General features: G+C 31.7%; 2 protein-coding genes, 1 long non-coding RNA gene and 1 pseudogene across 16 annotated transcripts; 1 reads left to right on the top strand and 3 right to left on the bottom strand.

The window, feature by feature from the left end:
- The first annotated feature begins 664 nt into the window (after positions 1 to 664).
- On the top strand, positions 665 to 12500 carry LOC111298053 (uncharacterized). Of its 5 annotated transcripts, XR_016325984.1 has the most exons (7): positions 665 to 1053; positions 1186 to 1328; positions 3270 to 3613; positions 3969 to 4142; positions 4794 to 4887; positions 6594 to 6638; positions 6753 to 6767. It is a non-coding gene; the product is annotated as an uncharacterized LOC111298053 (long non-coding RNA). The 5 variants fall into 5 exon arrangements; XR_016325985.1 differs by lacking the exons at positions 6594 to 6638; positions 6753 to 6767 and adding an exon at positions 12367 to 12500 and having other exon boundaries at positions 667 to 1053; XR_016325986.1 differs by lacking the exons at positions 6594 to 6638; positions 6753 to 6767 and adding an exon at positions 9659 to 9677 and having other exon boundaries at positions 667 to 1053.
- Positions 7283 to 8951, bottom strand: LOC111298052 (DEAD-box ATP-dependent RNA helicase 36 pseudogene; annotated as a pseudogene). The gene is made up of 2 exons (XR_016326235.1): positions 8247 to 8951; positions 7283 to 7633 (listed from the first exon to the last, which is right to left on the bottom strand). The product of XR_016326235.1 is annotated as a DEAD-box ATP-dependent RNA helicase 36 pseudogene (transcript).
- On the bottom strand, positions 10122 to 15021 carry LOC149515781 (glycine-rich RNA-binding protein RZ1C-like). 8 transcript variants are annotated; one of them, XM_089740892.1, is made up of 4 exons: positions 14682 to 15015; positions 13666 to 13763; positions 10696 to 11128; positions 10122 to 10435 (listed from the first exon to the last, which is right to left on the bottom strand). In XM_089740892.1, exons 1-4 carry the CDS (start codon positions 14741 to 14743, stop codon positions 10207 to 10209), a joined length of 822 nt encoding a protein of 273 aa, XP_089597018.1. In that variant the 5' UTR covers positions 14744 to 15015; the 3' UTR covers positions 10122 to 10206. The 8 variants fall into 8 exon arrangements, with proteins under 8 accessions (XP_089597018.1, XP_089597019.1, XP_089597017.1 ...); XM_089740893.1 differs by having other exon boundaries at positions 13666 to 13760; XM_089740891.1 differs by lacking the exon at positions 13666 to 13763 and having other exon boundaries at positions 10696 to 11186; positions 14682 to 14988.
- Positions 15022 to 16809: 1788 nt separating this feature from the next.
- SPD1 (P-loop containing nucleoside triphosphate hydrolases superfamily protein) lies at positions 16810 to 21803 on the bottom strand. 2 transcript variants are annotated; one of them, XM_022892553.2, is made up of 9 exons: positions 21241 to 21803; positions 19724 to 19938; positions 19127 to 19277; positions 18827 to 19018; positions 18509 to 18671; positions 18167 to 18408; positions 17787 to 17963; positions 17532 to 17693; positions 16810 to 17250 (listed from the first exon to the last, which is right to left on the bottom strand). In XM_022892553.2, the coding sequence occupies exons 1-9, from the start codon at positions 21694 to 21696 to the stop codon at positions 16948 to 16950; spliced, it is 2061 nt and encodes a 686-aa protein (XP_022748288.2). In that variant the 5' UTR covers positions 21697 to 21803; the 3' UTR covers positions 16810 to 16947. The 2 variants fall into 2 exon arrangements, with proteins under 2 accessions (XP_022748288.2, XP_022748289.2); XM_022892554.2 differs by having other exon boundaries at positions 18167 to 18426; positions 21241 to 21784.
- Between the last annotated feature and the right edge of the window lie 3 nt (positions 21804 to 21806).

The raw sequence follows: 21806 nt of genomic DNA, 5'->3' as shown, positions 1-21806 counted from the left end.
AACTTTTTTATTTTGTAATAATTAAGTAGATTATATTTAATTAAAAATGTTTTGAACAAAAAAATTTTAGGGTTTTTAGTTATTTATAGATGAAATATAAACTTTCTTAAAAATTCATGAGCTATGTGCATTTTGTTAATTGATATTAATTTAACTAGATTTTTTTACTATCATGTTTTTATCTTTTGTTGATGAAAAAAAATGTTGGAAGGTTTAATTTATTATAATAAAATGATAAGGATTCGAATGATTATTTAATTTTAGTTTAGAAATTTTTTTATACTCATGCCAAAAGGTTTTTAAACTATTCAAGTAATAAAAATAAAATTACAAATCTACTTATATGAAAAAAAAGTGATACACGAGTTTTTCTACAGATTCTATTAAATTAAAAACTTTAACATTTTACACAAATAAATCTTTAGAATTACTTAAAATCACAAGGAAACAAAAAAGTATTTGATAAACAAAATATTCATATGTAGTTTTGACTTAAATAATTGGAAAATTTATTTTAGTCAATCTAATCTATAACAATATCTAATATCAGTCCCCATCTTATTTGAGATTCACAACTCATCAATGTCATAAAAAAAATGCTTGTGTAATTTTGAAATTAAACACTTTCTAGAAGCTTCTTGAAGACAAATTAAATCTAGCTTCTTGAACACAAATAAGAAAACTTAAGTCCAAAGGTAAACCCTCTGAAAAAGAATTCATCAATTTCTCATCAACTAAACAGAAAATTCAACTCCCTTAAAAACCCTAATTTTCTTTTTCTAAATTAGAGATACGGGAAGGAGAGAGAGGGAAAATTAATGTTTGACAAAGTTAGAAAGAGAGTTTTTCTTTGATTTAGCAAAGGATGTCTGCAGCAATGTGCGGAAGCAAGAGACCGTTCCTTGAGGATATCCTGTCGACGCCATCGGCTTTTGTCTCTAAGAAGCTTAGGCGCTGCTAGCCTTTGTCTCCTTTTTCTGTTCGTTTTGCTCTGCCACCATCTCCATGCAACTTTGTTCTAAATGTTCATTCCTATTTTATTCTACATGCAAGGTATGGCGTGTTCCGTTTATTATTTTTGTTTGGGTATGTGCTGTTTTGTTTTTTCAGTTAATTATTTTTATTTTCATACATTGATTTCTTTGCATGTGTTCATGAAAGTTTTTTCTTTGTATGTGGTGATAGGTTTTTTCTGGTATTAGTTTCATGTTTGTTTCTATAAAAATTATATCTCCAAATTTCACAAGATTTCACCTCTAACCCTGCGAGGATTAGCAATGTTGGGCAAAGGCAGAGATGGTCAAGAGATGAGACCCAGATTGCTGGAGGTGAGATGTGCTCAGTAACATTGTTTCTTGCAAGGTGTAAATTTCGATTAAAGATAGAAATGTGGGTTTAAAGCCAAGATTCTTGCAAGATCAAAGACATAACTTATGTATTTCACCAATTTATGTTTATGTATGAATTTGTTTTGAGTTTTTCTAACGATGACGATTTCATGGGTACCCTTCAAATGGATTTTAATGGGTAATTTTTATTTTTTATCTTTCTTAAGAAGCATAGAATTTTAGGTTTGATATTTATATTTTTAGGTACCAGTTGACTGCATTTTGTTCTTTTCAATTCAGAGGTTGTAGATATTTGTAGTTTCTCACTTAATTGAATCTTGATTTAGAGTAGCTCTTGTTGTTCTTATTTGTGGGATTTATGTTGTTTTTTATATTTATTACCTTACTGTAATACAGGTTGCTTATGCCTTGGTCAATAGCAAAATAAAGCTGCTTTAGCTACACTTAGCGATATATTTAGGATTGTGAATGAACACCCAATGATTAGGCATAAAGCTTTTGAAGCTCTCGATTCCATTGCAAGCAAGATTATGTGTCTATGATGTTTATTTAATTGCCTTGAATTTTATTCTTTGTTGGTAGATTGTGGTATGACTTATATTATTCTATTAGAATAGTAAGGGGATCATAAGCCTAGCCATATGAAAGTTTAAGTTTCATATACTTTCTCTAACCCTAACCAAAGAGAAAGATTCACTTGAAATACATTTACCATATAAAAAATTTTAATCTATGAAATGATTATTAGATAATAAAAAAGATTATTTATTTAATATGTATACTATTATATTAAAGTAGTCTCAAGATTGAGAGTTTTCAAATTTACTAATCACGTCATTTATGTCTCAAAAAAATGATTGAAGGGCAAATTTGGGTTTTAGGAAGACGAAAGATGAGTGAGTAGAGTGGATGGAGGGATTAAGGGAGGGAGTAGAGAGATAGAGAGAAAGAGAGAGAGGGAGTTAACTTTTCCTTTCCCTTTCTCTTTCATGCATTGAAACTCTTGGATCTTTAAGATTTCATTGTTGAAAAAAAAAATATTGAAGTTTTTGGTAGGTATGTTCCCATCTTTAGGCCAATCATTGAAGGAAACAAACAAAAGTGCATAGTAATTGTTAGTTTTAAAAGACGAAGTGTTACTATTTTGTTCTTTTTTAAAAAAAAAATGGGTTTTTTTCAATGATTTGTTTTAAAAGAAAAAATTGAAGCTCAAGGACATGGTTTTTTTCATGGATTGCTAACCAAAGATAGTAGCTTTAAACTTTGATGAAAAATAAGAAGAAGGAAGAAATAGCAAAAAATTACTGCTTCCTTTGCAAAGATGGTGGATTGCTTAGGGTTTGTGACTAATGTTTACTCAAGATTTTCTTTTTATCAGGTATAAGATTGTGGTGAAAAATTTTCTTTTGGGTTTGATTTTATAGGTTTTGATTTTCTGATTTTTATTTATTTTGTTACTGCATGTAAAATATGCATTTTTATTTTTTAAGATAAACAGTGAAACCCAATTTGGATTTCTCGCTATAATCAATAGACAAATGCTCCAAAAAAAAAAAAAAAAAAAACTCCGAGACCAGATCTAGTGCCTCCAGAATAGATTGTTGGTTGTAAAAGGTTTTCGTGGCATGCATGAGTCTTGTTGTTCAGATCAGTTCTTTCTTATAACTGGTGATTATTCTCTTAACAACATGATTTTCTAAATACTGTTGGATGTTTAAATATTCATGTGTCACTGCAAGCTCTTTCAAAGAGAATTCATTATAGGAATGTGTGGTAGAGTGTAAATTTCAAACATCTCTAGATGCCTATAGAATTGCCATTAGAGGACAAGTATTATTTGTTAGTTTCATTCCAATTACAATTCATTGAAGCATTTGATGCATTTTATTTTCATTATTGGTCTCGAATTTTGCAAAACAGGGATCGGCTAATGGAGTTGCTGACATACCTTTCAGTTGAAGAGTCAATCAAGAAAGCAGTAAAAATGAAAGTTAGTTGGTCCATCAGCCAAGCTAGTTATTATTGATTATCTAGATATATTTTATAAAATGTATAAATTAAGGTTTAGAATATGTGTCTAAAACATACCTTGCTTTTGGATCCCTTAGTAGTAATTTCTTTTGGAAAATCTTTCTTTTTCAGTTTTTTTCTCTTATAATTGTTTTTTGCTTATTAATTCTATAATGCATGAGTTTCAAGTTTTATCCTTGATGCAAAACAAGAGAATACAGTCTTCAACTGAGCAAAAAGCAGATGATAAAGAGGTATTACTCTTTACTTCCTTTCACTTATATAGAATAGTAGCATTTTTTAATTTTATGTTAAATTCACATTGAAACATAAGGAATTGGCTGTTCAAGCTTGGCAAAAAGATTGGTGTGGCTCTTTTGGAGAGCTTTATTTAGGTATAATAATCCAGAGTTCTTTTATAGCTTTTTCTTTTTTTATGGAAAAATGTATTGTTTCTTTGTCAGCATTGTGCTTTTTTTTTTAAAAGGGGTAAATATGCAAATTGGAGATGAAGTTGCTGTCAAACTAGTGTGTGATCTTTTCTTTAGGATGTTTTTTTAGTTGTGTTTTATTGGTTTGTTGATGGATTGGTTTCTAATTATGGTATAGTAATGATGCAACAAAGGATTACTTGTCAAAAGAAGTTGAGATCTTGTGGACAAATACTCATTGGAAGAAAGCCTAGTTTTATCTGTGGGATGAGGTATTATCTGTTGCAGTTGGCAGAACATTAGCTGTTATATGCCATGTTAATGAGACTTAACATCCTAAAAGGGACATGAGGTATCAGCTTTACTCTATTATTTTTGGTCTGTACAGTGAGGTCAATCATCTTTGCATCTTTATACTTGTTTTAAATGTGTTAGAAGTCTTACATTCTTTGTTGTATTTCCAGTAGTAGATGTTGTTGCACAACCATTAGCATATTAATTGCTGCATGTTAGCATTATATGATGACCTTGATACATTGATGAAAATGTAATTCTTTCTACAGCCATTGAACATGAAACATTATGAGTCTCTTCGCAACATGGCAACAGAGATTCATGCTTATGCTCATGATGCTTGTGTTTTAACCATTTACTATTGTGGTTTGATTTCACACACCACTTTGATAAATTTTCTGTGTAACATGTCAGCTATATTTTTCGTAAGTTATAATTTGCCCTTGAGCTAGTGTTTGTTAATTGATTAAATGTGGAATCAGATAGTTGTAGCCCAATATCATTGACCGTTAAAGGTTTATTGGTCAACTATTTTAATTGTCTTGCTATACTTGAAAGATATGGGACACCATGATTGAGCTTCAGGATTTCAGAATTCTTTTGCTATTTTGACCTTTTAGGATTAGACTATAAAATTTCAGGTTGTTAGCAAGGCATCCTTGTCTGATCAATTGTGATATTTCACCTGGTTTGCCTTTTTTTTATGTAGGGCCAAGTGACACTCCTCTTACACCAACTCCTTTTGAAGCTTTTGTAAAAGTGTCAAAGTTCTTATGCCCACATGCTCAAATCTATTGTACAAGGTATTTCGTGCTTATTGTTGTTCAAAGGATTCTTTCTTATCCTGAAGATAAGTAAAATTTGTGGTTTTGTATACAGTGAGTGGATATTGTTACCGCTTATTGGCTGGTAATTGTAGTAAATAGCATGTTGCATGATGTTGATGGTTTTTCATTTGCACCTTGGCTGGTAATTGTAGAATGTAGTTTATTTACTGCAATACTGCTCTATGCTTCTTGGTTTGGATATTTCATTTGAATATCATGTTTATGCCGGTTATCTATATGTATGAAACATTGATTGTTGAAGTGAACTATTGATTGTTTGTGTGAGGTGCTGTGTTTCCTATTACATAATTTATATTTTGCTTAGTTCTTTGGGCAACTGGTTTTTCTTCTCATACTATCAGTATTCTTATGCTTCTAAATTACTCATGCAGCAAAGTGTGGGTTTGAAATCTAGTTAATTAATAAAAATAAAATCCTTATACTTTTGAATTTGATAATATTAATTCAATTCTTAATTCTATCGGTTAGCTTCCATTAAGTTAACTAATGTGGTTTTTGACTTCTATGACATAACAATAACTTTATTTATTTAGTAAGTTGATTGGATAAAATAAGTAAAAATCAATAAACATCATTTATTATTTCACATAAATTTTTTTAACCAATGTCATTAAAAAACTTTTTAATCAATAATAATTAAAAATTTATTTTTTTAAATAACCCAAAAAGGATTATTTACATAATTAGATCCAAATAATATTGACCATATGAAAGAAAATATTGAAAATATTATGCTCTGATTGGTTTAAAAAAAATTTTATTTTTATTTTTATTTTCTAAAAAATAATTTTTATTTTCTAAAATTTTATTTGGTAAATGAAAATAAACATTGTTTTCTAGAAATGTAAAAATGAGAAAATAAATAAAATATTCAATGATATTATTATTAATGACAATCTAATTATAAATATAATATATATTAATTAATTAATAACATTAAAAAGTGTGATAACAAAAAATAAAAAAAAAGTAATGAATATCCTTTGTTTTCATAATTAAAAAAAAAATTCATATTTCAACCCATTTTCATTTTTATTTTCTAAAAATTTATTTTCATTTTCAATTACCAAACACACTTTCCCTAATATTTTTCATTTTCCAAAAAAATGAAAATAGAAAATGTCTTTATTTTCTAAATCAAGCACTTCCTTAGGTTGTAAAAAATACTTTTTGTTTTCATTTTCTATTTGGTCAAATTTTACAATTAGTCCACGTACTTATATAAAATTTAAATTTTAATTCTTATACAATAATTTGCTAAAATTAGATTTCATACTAATTTTAATTTAACAATGTTGATATAACTGATAACAATATTACTTGATCTCCGTAAATAGCTTACATAACTGTTGACCATGCTGAAGTGGTTGCCGATCATGCTGACATGATATTAACTTGACGTGACAATTGGGATTAACAAAATTAATTGTTAATATATGTAAATGATCTTTATATTTATACAAAATTTAAAATTTAATCCCTATATTGAAATGAAATTTGAAATTTAATACCTCTAATATAAAAAATATGTTGAATTTTTTAAAAAATTTTTAAAAATATCAGAGCAGTAATGCATGCTAGAAGAAATCTAATTCTTTGTTAGCAAGTTTATTTAACTAGAGGGAGAATAATTTTCTCTCCCCCGTTCTGCATCAGAGCAGGATCATGAATTCACGACACAGCTCAAAGTTAGAAAGTTTCTATTGGTATGTAAACACAACATTGATAAAACTCTTTAAATTTGTAATTCCTAGATCAGGGGCTTATCGGGGCCATGTGTAGTCTTATTATGCTCTGGTTAATCATTGATTTTTGTTTAGACTTCCATGTCATCAAGTTAGCACAAAAAATTTTTCAGTAATTTCAAAATACGAGGAAGGTGTGTCCAGGAGCCTTACTATGGTAAACTTTAATATATCTCATCCTAATTACATCTATCAATGCTTCTAAAGTTCTTTAGAATCACTGCATATAGTTTGCCCAACTGAATTCATTAACAACCAAACAGCTGAAAATCTAGCTTTACTCTAATTATTATTTATTTTAAACTTTCACAGCAGGTTGAAATTAATTTTCACAGGATACTGCATACTATATCAAAAGAAAGAGAGAGGAAGAGGAAGGGTAGGAGGATCAAAGACCCAGGAAATTATAGACAAATGAAAATGTTTACTTCAAATAATTTCTGACAAAGATAATAATGACAAAAAGGAACAGAACTAATGTAACATCTACTAGTTGGAATGTGATTCTCAACTTGAACCAAAATAGCAGCTATTAGCACGATGAGAAAAAAGGAAAAAAAAAACTGATTCTAAAAATAAATTAAATAATAATAAAAAAAAAAGGGTTAGAGCATGACTCCAAAGGTTTGATACCTGCATCTTGAGACAAATATAAAGCCCGAGCGGATTTTCATATCATCCATTTTAGACAAAATGTGCACAAGATAAGCATCCTTCACAGTTTTTGGGATGAAAATATCCTGTTCCTTAAGTGTTTCAACTGTCCTGAAGCCTTCATAAGCCTCATAGAAGTATGCCTTGTTGGCAGAAAGCTCAAGCAGTGTTTGCAGGTCACTGGTCATTGTTGCAGAAAATAACAAAGTTTGCCGATTTTTTGGCAAGCATTGGAAAACCACCCTTAGTTCCTCCTCAAAGCCAACATCCAAAACTCTATCTGCTTCATCCAAAACTAAAAACTAAAACATAATAACAACAATAATCAAAAGGAATATGCAAATGAGGAACAATTTCGAAAAGAGCATATTTATTTATTTATCATGGAGGGTTTAAAAGAAGCATGTGGCAAGACATATGATCTCAACAAGCTTATCCTGCTTTCCTAACTCATGCATGGCTATCAAGGATAGGTCGATGGAGGTACCCTGTTCCAATCACTCACTATGACATTTCTCCCAACAATTTTACTCCCAAAAAATTTATCACATTTTCCGACAGAATAACTTCGAATTCTGAAAATATTCAAAAATTTCCAGTCAACAAATAATAAGCAATGAATACAAAATAATTTAGATTCAAACCCAAAATTTTGAAATATTTAGACAACCTTCTCCATTCCTTAATCCCATAATATAACCAGGCATCTTATCCTCAGATTCTTGAATAGCAAGCAAATTGATCAAAATCATTTTATAGAAAATTAAATACAAATGGAAATTTTTATTAAACCCAACATCCTAACTTTTCCTAGATTTTAACAATTATAGCACTAACTGAATAAACTTGAAAAATAAAAACATATACATAATCAATTAGTTTAAATGTTTATCCATCATTCCCTTATTTCTTTACCTTAGTTCTTTGAAAGACTTTAGGAATATCAGGATTCTCTTGCAACAAAACCTTAACTCTTCCAGGGGTAGCCACATGTGTCCTCGAAACCAAGGCCTTCGCCCGCGTAATCATATCCATTCCACCCACCACCACCGAACACCTCAAATGCAAACAAGACCCTAGTGCTATAAACTGCTCAGCCAACTGGAAAGCAAGCTCTCTCGTAGGTGTAATCACAAGCGCAAAAACCCCATACGGATCCTCCGCTAAATGGTGCAATATTGGTAGAGCAAACGCCGCCGTTGCCGCTTCCTGTCTGGGCAATCCACAGCACGTCACGACCAGCAAGTATTTTGGGTATGCAGTGGGTTTGTACCGACGTGGGCTTTCGCATTCCGAGTTCTTTGCATGTTTGGATTGCCCATTCGGCTAGGCCCAGCTCGGAGAAAGCGGCGGTGGTGGCGGCTGAAGAGGAGGAAAATTTTTCGATTTGGGGAGTTGGGGATTAGGGTTTTGAGAGGGTTTAGGGGTTGTATTAGGTTTGGTTTTGCGGGGTTTGGAGAAAAGAGGAAAGCTTTTGTCAATTAGAGTTGGAGATTTTTCTTGTTCTTGTCCTTCTTCATCCATGATGACTGAGAGAAAATGATAACTTCAATGTTTGGTTGAAGAGAAAGTGGGAGAAACCTTTGAGAATTTGATATACTAGATTTTCTTTTATTTTTTATTTTTTATTTTATTTTTGACGCAAGTATTTACCCCCGTTAGTTATGCTTTGGTAATATTATTAAACATTTTATTTTAAGATAATTAGAAAATTGTTATCTGTTATATTAAAAAAATGTTTGAAATTGGAAAACAAATGGAAAACTACCGACTAGGATTCCAAGCAACATATGTTGCAGCAATGCTTACCAAAATTGTGGAGCTTCGTGAGCTGAGATATCCGTTCAGACTGTCAATTAGATATATTGTATATTTGTGTTGAATAAAATATTAAAATTTATGTATAAATATTAAAATTTATATATTTATGTCATATTTTATATAAATATTATATTATAATTTATATTAATATAAAATATAAAATATAAATTTTTTATTAAATTTAAAAATAATTATTATTATAATTTTAAATCACATCACTTACATTTTATTTATATCATATTATCGTATTATATTTAAATTATTTTATCTAAGCAAAATTTTTCTCACTTTAAAAAAAAAAAATCAATACCAAAGCATAGTTACCAAAGCATGCGTGTTCTTTCCTTTTTTTTTTTTTTTTCCTCAGCGGCATCTTTGCAATCCTTTTTTTTCTTCATTTTTGGCTACAGATCATCGTATTTGGTTGAAAACATTGTAGGCAGAGTATCAAGGATGATAGTTATTCGATTAGGGTTAGTATTAACGGTTTCAGTTTTGATTTTCAGTGGCATAAATTTCCAAGAAACGTTGTAGCTTTCTTTCACAGTAACAGCTGCGCATCAGTACAGATACAAGGGGGAAAAAATACATGAAAATTAGCCAGGAACTTTCAACTCCCACATGTACATTTTACCTCAGGAGTTTATTCATTTTGTTGATTTTGGAGTAAAATATATTCAAATCTGCTCGAATCAGAAAATAAACACACCATACTATACATTTATCATTGCATCAAATGCCCGGAATGTTATTTGACTCCATTTTTTATGACAAAGGAAAATGCATTCTTAGGTAAAATTGCATGAGTCAAATCTTATCATTAAATGCGAAATTTAATTCAATTAATTCATATAATTACTTTTAATAAATAAAATTTTAAAAAAATTTAAATTTTAACATCTACAAATCATCTCTTATCTTTAGGCTATGACCTCTTTTGTATTAAAAAAAAAATCCTTGCCATTCATAGAAATTCAAGCATCCTAGATGATTGAAAAAAAAGTACCCAACATACCATTCAGACTTAAAAGTTCAATGAACATATTGAGTACAATTAATAGTGGTCAAAGGAAGAAGGGCGCCCTCCCCTGCCAGCACGATCATAAGGGCCGGCCCTGTTCCTGTAGCTTCTTCCATCATCACGTGCTGGCCCTCCACTTCCATACCTATCACTACCTCTTGAAGCAACATCTCGATAACCTCTTTCCTTGCTGTAATTATTCCGAGGGAATCGGTCTGAATCACCATAACAATTGCCAAATCGATCTCCACAAGGGGGATGCCTGCATTGTTTACAGGAGACATTGGAATGTCTTAAGAAAGGCAAATCTGGATGTCTGCATGAATTGGAGTTGGATTTGAAGGCTAGAGTATAAAAGTTAGTATACTGTCACAACATCATACTAAGTATTTTTCAAAGCATATGTCAAATTAGTTTACCAGAAATATGGTTACCCAAAATAATAAAGATAAGAAATGATGGATGAGGTAAAAAATGGCTAGAGAATGTCATTCTGCAGTAACATTAGGTAAAACCTTGTACCTGTTACCAATATATTGATCACGGCTTCCATATCTATCATGTTTGCTATCAAAATGGTCCCTATCTCCATATCGTCCATCATCATAACTGTCATCCACATACCGATCACGATTTCTGAAGTGATCATCACAGTCATCAGCACCTCCATACCTTGAATGTGAAGAAAACATGCTGCCATTCCCAACTCGGCCACCACCAGCTGAAGGGCAATCTCGGGCCCAGTGCCCAAAGCGCCCACATTTGAAGCATTCATCCTGTGCTACAAGCCTGTCTCCACCTGCATAGCCTCCCCTGCCACTTGATGAGTAACCTCCTCTATAGCCATTGTCAAGATCTTCACCCATTTTTGGTTGAGCCTTGTTCACTGAGACGATGCGGTCTCCAAACTCTCGTCCATTCATCTCCCTGATAGCCTCATCCATGGACCAGCGATCTGCAAATGTAATAAATCCAAATCCACGTGAACGTCCAGTATCTCTTTCCAACATGATCTACAGATGCACAAACAAAAGGCTAATGTCAAACAACAAAATAAAATATAAAGCATGTACTACATATATATTACACATCATAAATTTGCATTGTCATAGAAGTAACAAATCGATAGTATGCATCATTTGTAACGGATAGAAGAAAAATAAATGCATAAAATACCCTACAGATAAGATTACTAGACATAGATCAAAAGTCTCAGAGCTCGTGATAAATTCATGCTCTACAGATTGAGACATTTAATAAATTTGAAGATTATCAAGACAATTATGTGTCTGAACTATTGTGCCTCTTTCACTTATAGCACCAGATGGTTCGAATTTTATTTTAAAAAGAAAAAAGTTGAAAGGAACATGGTGTTGTTGCGATAATTGTAAAATTCATAAAAACAAAATATATTTCTAGTAAAAATTCAACTTCAACTATGGAAATGAAATAAATGGAGTTCAAAACCATGGTCTGCACAAATGGTACTAGATAGTAAAGGAAGAAAAGAATGAAACATAACTTACTCCCTCCTTGTTATGGGTAAGGGATCGATATTGCAAAGATTCTTAAAATCAAACATAAGATACTGCACATTTTTCCTTTTTCTGATCTGTTAAAATAGGAGAACTCTAACCTGACCTCATTTCCCACAGCATCCGACATAACAGTTTATGCATAAGACCCCATATGGTCAAACAAATGGGGTTCTTTCTGGTTTTCCTTTTCTCTCTTACTCTCTCTTTATAACACAAATTGGCATCCTGATTAAACCAGTAATCAGTGCTAGTATTTCATTCAAAGACATTACATTCCCACTGGTCAGTGTTAACAAACAATAGAATGTTAAGATTCCCCATTGGGCCAAAATCAATCTTTGCCAAGCCAAAAACATCTCCCATACCAACCTGTGTGTCTGCAGTTCATAAATGAAATGAGAAGCAGATAATACATCAGGCATCATACAAGTTTTCTTCAATTTGCAAACCAGGCCCAACTGCTTCTACAGATTGGCTAATCCAGTCATCAGGGATACCAAAAGGATTAATGCACAAGGTCACAGTAGCAGAACTTATTAAAATCAAGAGAATAATCATCCCGCTCATCAACATGACTTATTAAAGAAATGCATATCTTGTTGAAATTAGATTATATTGGCAGACATAAGCTTCCCTAAAATGCTGTACTTTTCAGATCCACACAACATCAGCTTAGGAGGAGAAATCTAAAAGCTGGTTCTGCCGGTGACCACAAATTTTCAATCCAATATCTTTACAGCTTCTGCATTTTGGGTACAAGTAGATAACTTTGAAAAGGCTCCTGTTATCAAATCCGAAGGAGATGTGCAGTCACAGCAATGTTATAAGCATCCAACTTAGTGCTACAGAGAGTGCTGGATCTATTATCTAACATAAGATACAGTCCTAGAAAAAGAACACATTTGGATCTTGGACTAAAAACAATTTCTTGATCCTGAGGCTTCCATCTGAGGCAGGAGCAAAAGAAGAACAAATTGAGGTTTGCTAAATAGAGTGGCTGAATGGCGGTCCAAGCATGAAATGCAAGATTGGAGCTCGCTATATGGATATTCACGAATAGGTCTCAGACTGATCTGAAATTTACTTTTAATTAGTTTAGAATGATAGATAAGATGAAAGATTAACACAACTGCATCAATAATCCAGTGGAAATGATAAAACTTTTTCCTGAGCATGTTCACAACTAATCCGGTACTGACTTCATTTCTATTCTGAATCAATTGGGAAATTCAAAGCAAATTAAAAAGAGAAATCTCAACAAAATGAGGCCAAAAAATGGATCTCGGAGACTTGGACCACAGACTCACCACATCAGCAGATACAATGATGTCAATCCCATCCAAAAGAACATAAATTCATCCTCAAGAAAAACTGCATAATCGTGCATGAGGATACACAATTGCATAGAATCTTTGTCATCATTTGGAACATAATGGCCCAGAAAACCTTATGCTAGAGAGTAGAGACAAAGATGGTACACAAGCACACTCCATAACTAAAAAGGTCAGGTATGTTATATTTGTATGACAACGTAGGGCTCGACAAGTACTTCACGACTAAGAAAGGTCTATAAATGCTTCATATACCTTACAAAAGTAAAAGATTTCTTGACAACCCTCTGAGTCCTCTCCCAAGCCAAATTGACACAAATCATTACTCATTTGCATATGTGATGAATAAGGCCATTGGTCTTGCCATAAAATTTTAAAAAGCTAACTCCATAAAAATCTTCATTATGATGCTTTGACACAAACAACCACTTAAGAAACAAGGCAATTTCTTTATGGAGCATCAACGATCATTTTAGGCTCTTCAAAAGTAAATATCACAAATAAAGCAAAAGCTTACGGCTTGTGGCTTCATGCAAGGATCCTTTAATCCAAATAAAACTGTTTCTCCATAAAATAATTTAAAAGAATCAGTTTTAACTTCAGCTGTCTTCAATGAACCATACCCCTTAAATTTAAACGAATGCTTTGGGCTAGAATATTAGAAAAAGAGAAGACTTTGCGGTTCAGCAACTTGATGCAGTCACTCCAACCAAAAAAACTTCTTATAAATCCCATCCACAGCATGCCAAAATGTTTTTATCAGCATTTCAACAAAAACAAGAAACAAGTGAGAAAAATTAATAAGAAGAAGATAAGGGAAAAAAAATAAAAGAAAACCGAACACATCATTTATAACGCAATATCAAAGAAGCTTATACAAAAGGTTCTAACATTAACAAGAGATTTCATATGGTGGCATGATTAAAGTACCACGGAGAATAACCATCTTTGAAAAAACATAGGTAACACATCATTCAAAAACACAGAAAAATTACAAGAAATTGTCAAAAAAATGTCAATAATGACTCAACATAAGTTTCACTTCTTAATAATTTGGTCCAATCTTTTGCCTTTTATTATGAACCAAAATCTTGTGAATGCTTCAGGTTAAATCCAGGAATGATACTCAAATAACCAAGTTTAGGAAAGGAAAAGGGTAAAGTTGAAATGGGTTTAAAATCTTGTCCTAGTGAATATATTCAAGTCACATAAATCTAGATAAAAGATTGGAGTCTGAGTTTTTGCCTGCATACATTTTGTTAAGTATATGAAGATTCAATCCTTATGAAATACAAAAGCTTTGTGAAAACATGTTTACCTTCATAAAGCATATCCAGGAAACAAGTTTCTAACACCAATAATAGAACAAAACAAGCTTGAATAATTACAAGGACTGTTTCTTTTGAGAAGAAATTCAAACAAAAAAAAAAACCATTGCCAAAGCACTGAAATAACATAAATTCTACAACTAAAACAACAATATTCAACCAAAGTGAAGGCAAATTCAACAACCCATTTTCCTATAAACTTCAACAACTTGTTAATTTCCTACAAATTTCTCTTCCATTTTATAGGAAACCAAACATAACGCAAAAAAAAAAAAAAAAACAGATTCTATTTTTTAAAAAAAGAAGGGTACCTGAGATTCAAGGATTTTGCCAAAACGATTAAACGCCTGCTCAAGCTGCCGTTCCTTGACATCCCCTGATAATCCTCCGACAAATATTCGGTTCTCTTCTTTCCCCGCCATCCCTCACATATAATTCCTTTCTTCTTTCTTTAAAAACCTAAAAAAAGAGAGAAAATAAAGAAAATAAATAAATGTGTTTGTTTCCGAAGAAAATCTTAACGCTTGTCGGGGTTGCAGTGAAATTGTGATTTTTTGGGATTCGTTTATGAGAAACTCTTGACGGTTATCTTATCTAGGCACGTGAATATTTTTTGCTGCTTGGATGTTGTACGTTCTAGGGCATGGGTCATAAGGTACAATACCTATAAGCGGTAGATTGGGCCTCACTGCAAAAGGAATTTGAAATAAAGGAAGTTTTTAAACAAAAAAAAATTATATTTTATTCACAAAAATAATAACCTTTACCTTTTTTATGATTGCGAAAATTGATGATCTTGAAGAAATATTATCGAAGAACTAAAATTAAAAATCTGATTTTCGTGAATGAAAAAAAAATTGATGAATTTGAAATTTAATTTGATTTATATAATTATTTTTTAAAATAATATTTAAAATTTTATTTAAATGAATTATGAAAATAAAAATAATGATGATAATAAAATTAATTATTATAATTATAAAATTAATTAGGATAAAAAATAATAATAATAAAAAATATATATATATTTAAATAACAAAATATCGTGATGATAAGGTGAGAATAAATATCATTATTAAGATTTTATTCAAAAAACGGATTGTTAAATTATTTTTATATAATTTGAATATTATTTATACTATTTAAAATCTTGAAATTCTAATTTAATCAAAATATTAATATATCATTTTTATTATGTAATAATAAATTTTATTAGTTTTAATTAATAAAATTTTTTAAAATTTTAAATAAAAATCAAAATTAAACAATTAAATGGCGTGAAAATCTCTATCAATTTAAGGGCCATAAAGAAAAAAATATAAAAAATGACAAAATTGGAAAGAAGAAGTGGTGGGTAGTTCTATTTAAAGATCGAATTATCCGTTTAAATTTGAAAATTAACTTAAATTTTGAAAAATTTTAAACAAAAAAATTAAAACTTGTTAGAATATAATTTTTAAATTAATTTAAATTTCAAATAAAATTTTAAGTTAAACTTCGATCCAATTCAATCTAAATTTATATAAATTTATATATATATAAATTTTTAATTTTTTATATATGTAAATTATATATAAATTTATTTTTATATAAAAAATATATTTTATTAAACTTAATTTTTATTTTTATATATTTTATTTTAAAATTTTATATATATAAATTTTATTTTTAATTTTTATATATTAATTAAATATAATCTTATTAAACTTAATTTAATTATATTTTTTATTTTTTATTTTATCAATTAAATTTAATGAAATTTACTTTTTTAATTTAGATTAAATTTTTAAAAAATTTTAAAATTTAAAATTTTAGATTAAATCAAATTTAAATAAACATATACTATTAATATCATTCATAAATTCAACTCAAATCCAGCCTATCACCCTGACCCATAAATAACTCTAGCGAAGAGAATGAAAGCATTTTAATGGAACTACTGGTGAAAAACTGGAGACTACTGCACCTCACTGGTGTTACCTACACGTGATAATAATACAATTTGCACAAAAGATTAAAGAAATCGCACAGCAACGGGGCTAATCGCTAATCCAAATTAGCTCTAAAATTTAAATTTTAATATTTATAATTTCTCATATTCTTAAGATACAATCTCTTTTATACTAAAAAATTTGATAAATATGTGTTATATACTTCAAAAAAAAAAGCTTATGATAAATCATACTTTAAATATAAAAAAATGGGCCAAGAGTTGATTGAGTTAGATAAAAATTAAATATTTCACTTAAAAAATTTATATTTGATTTCTGTTGTTTATGATCCTCCTTGAGTTGGTAAGTCATCCATGATACCAGTGATATGCTCTGATTCTATAATTGGGCAGTGTCTGCTCACCTAAAATTTTTTTTTAACAAAAAAAAAATGGACAATGGAGGGAAACTAAAGGAATACTACCAGTTAATACTCAAACAGTTTCAATGAGACAGAAATAGAAATAGATGACATTATGGTAATATTTAGTATATAATTTACACAGGAAAACTGTAAAAGAATTGGTACATGTATCAATCAACTATTCATGATTGAAATATGTTATAATTGGAGATTTTGTCAAATTTATTCAGGAAGGAGTGGCAGCCTAGTTACACTTGTTCCTCCACTGCCATCGGTTAGAGGCTTCAAGCCGGTTTCGTTTTGTGAAGTTGAAGTAGTTTTGAGGGATTTAGATGACAGCTTTTTGTTCAATCTCTGAGGAAGAATCTGCAACCTTGGGTTAAGCTCAGTACCTGAATTTTCCGCAGCCAACTTATAGCTCTCGACAAGCTCAAGCTGGCGGGCAATTATCTCGGAACGTCTGGGGAGAAGCTCCACTGGTTCACCACCGGGAATGACAATGTACTCGATCGCTAGACGAACCTCCTACGAGAAAATGAAGAGAGATGACAATTAACAAGAAATTCATGAAGAGTAGATCGGATTTTAGTTAATTGATCAATGTTGAAGTAGAAATTATTTGACTGAACATAACAACAAGCACAGAGTTCCATACTTTTCTGGCATTGGAAAGTTGCAGCATCAGTATTTGCTATGGAATTACTATTGATTGCAATACATATGAATTTTCACCAACAAGCATTCAAGAATAATTGAAGAATTTTTGAACAGTAATGAACAAATAGAACACGGGAAAGATATTGCACCTCTAAGGCATCGATCTCTTCCAAGGTGGGTTTTCTTTTTGGTGCATCGTCTTCAATCTCAATATCAAAAGAATTTCGGTTAGGATGCTTTGATCTTGAGCCATATGATTCCCTTTCAAGAATCATACGCACCGCCTTGACCATTTGTGCCATGGTATTGGACTGCATATCAGCATAAAAGATTGTGGCAGGAACAAGAAAATATTAAGTTGGTTTTTTCAGCACAATTGTTTGTGACTATAGTTATGAACATACCTCAATAACAAACACGGGCAACTGCTGAAACTTTGCTATTCCTCGAATCCATGAATTCTGCTTTATTTCGGAAGCACATGCTAAAATTGCATCCGCCATCCCAATGTCATCAGTGACATCTATTTCATCTTCAAGTCCCATTACAGCTGCTACTTGTAAGAGATCAGCTTCCAGGATCTAAAGGATACATCCAACCAACAAAGATCATATTAGCACTGCCATGCATGATAGACCACAGTAGCCTTGGGGGCATCTCACCCATTCATCAAGTAGTCTTGAACCCTCACCCCCTTTTTTTTTCAATGTGACTGAAAATCAAGATACAGAAACGAAAAAATGATGAAAAAGAAATAATGGAAATGAAAACTTGTGTACTTCACCTTGTAAGTATAAACACATACAGGTGAGCTCCTTTGGGTCACAGATCGGATAAGCCTCTGTTTCTTAATAGGATTAGGAAGATAATCTTCATCTTCCACATCAAAATCTGCTTCAGCACATTTTTCCACATTAACGGGCAAGTTGGATTGTTCAAGATGTTCAATTTTAGGCATTAAAGTAGACTTGAGAGGAATATCAGCTTCAGCCTCCATCTGACGAATTTCGAATAAAGGAGAATTTCCTGGCAACCAGAAAATATCTGCTAATATGAAAACTTCAATTCAAATACCAGAAGGTAGACACTCAAAGAAGGCTTCTAAAGGAATAGTAGTTTACTGTACCAGCCAGTATAGCATCCACAGTTGCATCAAGTCTATGATGAACACGACACTCAGTCCTGGATATCATCTCGACAGCGCATGTAAATGTTGGAGGGCCCTTTCTTTCAAGAATTGTCTTTTGAACTTTCCTTTTCCTTGCTTCCTCATCACCCAGAGTTACACTCTGTTTTCAAATGAAAGAGTGACTTTTAATCCAATGAAAAGCCTTCTGTAAAATAGCGTTAAGTGATACATCCAAAGGACAAAGTAATGCCATTTGGTGTATATTGAAATCCATATGAGTGATATGAAACGAAGACAAAAGGAGTTGTTTTGCACCTCAATGCCACCAACAAGGATCTGTAGAGAAGGGTTCTTTATTATGTTGTCAATAGTCATTCCATGGGCTGTTCCAACCAGCTGAACCCCTCGTTGAGCAATAGTGCTGGCGGCTAATGCTTCAAGCTCTGTACCAATTTCATCAATTATGATGGTTTCAGGCATATGGTTCTCAACTGCCTCAATCATAACCTGCAAGGTAGTTGAACCCACAGAAAATTATACTTTATGAAAACAATTGCCCCAAGCTTAAGTCAATTCGATGTATAGCAACAAGAAAAACCAGACACAGCCACTCACATTATGCTGCATATTCACATTTGGAACTTGCATTCTCCTTGCACGCCCTATTCCTTCGTGGGGAACATCTCCATCACCTCCAATCTCATTTGATGTATCCACAATGACAACACGTTTCATGTGTTGATCTGCCAACATCCTAGCTATTTCTCTGCCAAAAACAAAGATCCTTCAGATACACAAATCCTGTGCCATAAATAACTAGTATAGTTTTTACATCAAAATTCATAATGATATAACCGAAAGGATTGAACCCAATAAAGTTCTTGAAAAAACTCAGTATAACTCAAATAGTCAGTCTGTTACTGATGCTAGATCAGACAATATTAAGATTATAACACTTTGCCTTAATAAAAATTGAATCCACAGCCAGAAATAGAAAGTAAATAAAAAAAGATGTACAAACAAGGAGTTATCTAATCTAAACAAAAGAATAAATGTATCCTTACATGAAACGCATAATCGGAACTTATTTTCTTTTTAAAAGCTGAAGATAAAATTCCACGATAATTGTTTAAACAACAAAGGACATTGAGGAACAAAATAGACTGTGGAGGAACTTCAAATCAGTAGAGTGACTATTACACAGGTAAGTACCTGATTAAGGTTGTTTTACCAACTCCAGGAGGACCTATGACCAGAATGGAACCTCCTCCCTCGACCAAGTCACGTATAATCTCAGCACTTCCAGACACAGCTCGACCGACCCGGCAAGTGAGGCCAATTATTTGCAATTTACGGTTTCTAATAGCACTTATGCGATGCAAAGATCTATCAATACCCGAACGGTTGTCATCCGAAAAGTCACCAACCTAGAACAAAATCCAGTAACTTCAATTCATTTAAATGCGAAAAGGGGCAACTTCACTTAAAATGAACTCATTCAATCCAGCCACCATCCAAATCCTAATTCCAAAACTTAAAGATACTATTAACATTTACCTATCAATCATTATCATCATACAACAAATGTTGATCATGTTTGCAGCAAAGTATACAACCTGGTAAATAAATAGGTGCAACTAGATAGAAAAAAAGTAATGGATCTATACCTATTCATAGGGGTCATAATGGCTTGGTTCAGTTTGGTTATTTCGACTCAAAATCTAAACCAAACCTAATAGAAACACTTAACATCCGAACTTAAACCGAACCAAAAAAGACAAAACCAAACCGAACCGAATATTACAGTTTCAAATCAGTGTTCTAGATTTTTTTTTCTCACCCCTACTTGTTCATAATAGGGTAGAACTAAAGAAAACTATACTAGAAAAGTAAACTATATTGAAAACGTAGTAGATGTTGCCTCGTTCAACCCTGAGCCTAAACAAATGAATAAAAAAAGAAAAAAGGCATAAGAGGATGACCCAGTTCATTAACTTAAGTAAAAATAGTCAACTTATTCAAATAACTGATGTGGGAAGCCTTTAAGATCCTTTCAGAAGGATTAAGCTCGGGCAAAGTCTGAACATACCATTATCAAAAATAAAATTAAATGCTTTCCAGATCTCAATCTTCCAATGCATAATAACATTTATATTTGCAACAAACAATTAGTAGCACAATGAAAACCAAGAGTAACTACCCCATTAAACCATCTTCTTGCCAAAATTATTTGATGTGAAAAATCCTATTTGAAGCTAACATCTTTCTATTAACTTCAAAAAGACACTTCTTATTAAAATTAGTAATTTTATGTATCTGTATCGTGTCTATTTCATGTCAAATAGGCGTAAAACATAAAATTATCATGTCAAATTTGTGTGAACACATCAAACACAAAGCACATTTTTTTGTTTTTCCCAAACCCTTATACAATTTTTGCTTGAATTTAAAACTACGTTGCTTTCTTTTTTTTTTTTTTTTTATCATTTTCGTATACTTGTAATATAATTCAAGAAATATGAAATCGCAAAACAATGATCTCATGAATTCAAGTAAATTATTATGAAATTTAGACATGACATCACTTAAAGTCAAAAATTTAATCAAACTATATTTGTGATCATGATTATGTCACGTCAAATTACTCGAGTCCATTAAAAAAAATACTGACAAAATCATTACATACAACAAAAATTCAAATTAAACTATAGCAATTCACTTAAAATTACCTTAGATATTGCATGCCTTAAATCTTCATGCTTAACAGGCTGTTTCGAAATAACCCAATCCCCAGAAGGAAACCTAGCAAGAGGTTGCCTCCCCAAATCCATGACCACCTCAATCAACTCACCTATCTCTTCATGCCCGCAAAGCTCTTTCCTTATCCGCAGCGGCAACATTTCGAGGAACAGCTCGAGTTCCGTACACGCCTCCACCCGGGAAGTCGAAGGCGGGTTCGGGTAATCCGAGGAAGACCCATTCGAGAACGTGGTTCGATCAGACGGTTTACGGATATGTGGGGTCCGGAGAACCGACGTTTGAGATTGTTTTATAGATGCCGTTGCTGGTCTTTGATGAGCTCTACGTGTCGTTTTTGTGAAGTGCGAATGCTTTTGACGGTGGTGCCATGACGTTGCGTTGTTGGTGATGTCAATTAGAACAAATCTCGAATTTAAAGCTCTCATTTTTTTTTTTAGTATGCTTTTCTCTGTTTTGGGTTTTTCGTTTCTTTTTATTTTCTTGGGAAGATTAAGGGAAGAAAGAAAGAAAGAAGATATGGGACGAAAGGAGAAAG

This window comes from Durio zibethinus, chromosome 12 (genome assembly GCF_047325235.1).
Source record: "Durio zibethinus cultivar Kanyao isolate XHJ-2024 chromosome 12, ASM4732523v1, whole genome shotgun sequence".
Taxonomy (NCBI): Eukaryota; Viridiplantae; Streptophyta; class Magnoliopsida; order Malvales; family Malvaceae; genus Durio; species Durio zibethinus.
This window is presented reverse-complemented; position numbering and strand designations above follow the sequence as displayed.